The 1,215-nt window shown below is 44.1% G+C and overlaps 1 protein-coding gene across 1 annotated transcript in view; it reads right to left on the bottom strand.

The window, feature by feature from the left end:
• The window catches only part of ptpn9a (protein tyrosine phosphatase non-receptor type 9a), a gene marked incomplete at its 3' end in the record, with an annotated part of 45,337 nt that overhangs the window by 4,940 nt on the left and 39,182 nt on the right, over positions 1–1,215 (bottom strand). Inside the window, 1 exon segment of the mRNA XM_014030201.1 lies at positions 289–605. Within this exon segment, the coding sequence (XP_013885655.1) occupies positions 289–605 (317 nt within the window).

Genomic DNA, 1,215 nt, shown 5'->3' with positions numbered 1-1,215 from the left:
ATCTGACGTGACATGTTCGTACAAACCCTTTGTACGAACAAAAGTAAGAGAAATTTAGGATAAAAATACGAACATGTTCTTGCATGAGGCCCATTCTGTCCACAGAAATTATGAACAGCACTGATGACAACCTCTACCATGAAGAGGTCCTACTTCAGCACTGAGTCAGTGTTCCAGTTTGAAACTATCCATTCCTGTAAATAAAACTCATAGTTCTGACAGTGTGGCTGTAAGTCAGATATAAAGCTGTGACAGCCTGCAGCAGGCAGTCACAGTGTGGAAACTCACTGTGCACAGTGGAAGCTTCCAGGGGGAGACTCTTTACGAAGCTCTTCGTACTCTTGATGGACACCCGAGCGCTGCAGACGACCCAGGTGAGCCAGCAGCTCCTGGGGGCGCATGGACTCAGGCCCCGGTGTGTGGATGGATGAGTCTTCCACGGGGATCCCCACCAGCTCATCCACAGGGTCTACTCTGCCGTTCTGACCCGCCAGGAGCTGCTGGTTCCAGCTGTATGCATCCAGGGCCAGCAGACCCCCCAGGTGCTGGGGGAGACAGTCCCTGGGGAGGTGCTGACGCAGGTCGGACATTCTTACCATCTGAACCTGGAGCCAGAGGGAAATACTGTGAAAACCTGGAGCTGTGTTAAAACAAACGGGTTGGAGGAAGCAGCTTTAAATTTAAACTAGAAAATCTTCTTGATGAAAACGCAGCTGAAGAGTTTACTGAAGAAGCAGATAACTAGCTATGAGCCAAAAGGAACAAAAACTACCAGCAAATGCTAGGTAGAAGTAAAAGTAGCAAACGATAAGCAACAGCAGTGGCGCCTGCAGAAAAAATTTTCAGGGGGGCCACAGAAAAACCAGGGGTGGCCCACCAAAACTAATATCTATAACAGAAATTTATGATGTGTTTGTAAAAATGACTAATTGAAAACTATGACAATATAAAGCTATAGATTTGTCAACTTCAGTTTGTAATTTCACAGATAATATCACTGATTTTATGACATTCAGAGACAAAAAACAAGAGTAAGTATTTGTAATGTTGGGGGGACCCACTGGCAGGGGGATACGGGGTCTTCCCCCAGAAAATTTTTAAAGAAGTAAATGCCATTTCCTTCATTCTGGTGTATTTTAACAGGTTGTTAAACAGATTTTTACCTACATAGGAAACACTTAATGTGAGTTTTCTATAAATGAAATAAATTTATTT

This window comes from Austrofundulus limnaeus, unplaced genomic scaffold (assembly GCF_001266775.1).
Source record: "Austrofundulus limnaeus strain Quisiro unplaced genomic scaffold, Austrofundulus_limnaeus-1.0 Scaffold1015, whole genome shotgun sequence".
In the NCBI taxonomy this organism is placed as follows: Eukaryota; Metazoa; Chordata; class Actinopteri; order Cyprinodontiformes; family Rivulidae; genus Austrofundulus; species Austrofundulus limnaeus.
Note: the sequence above shows the minus strand (reverse complement) of the source record. Positions and strands in the feature narration are given on the sequence as shown.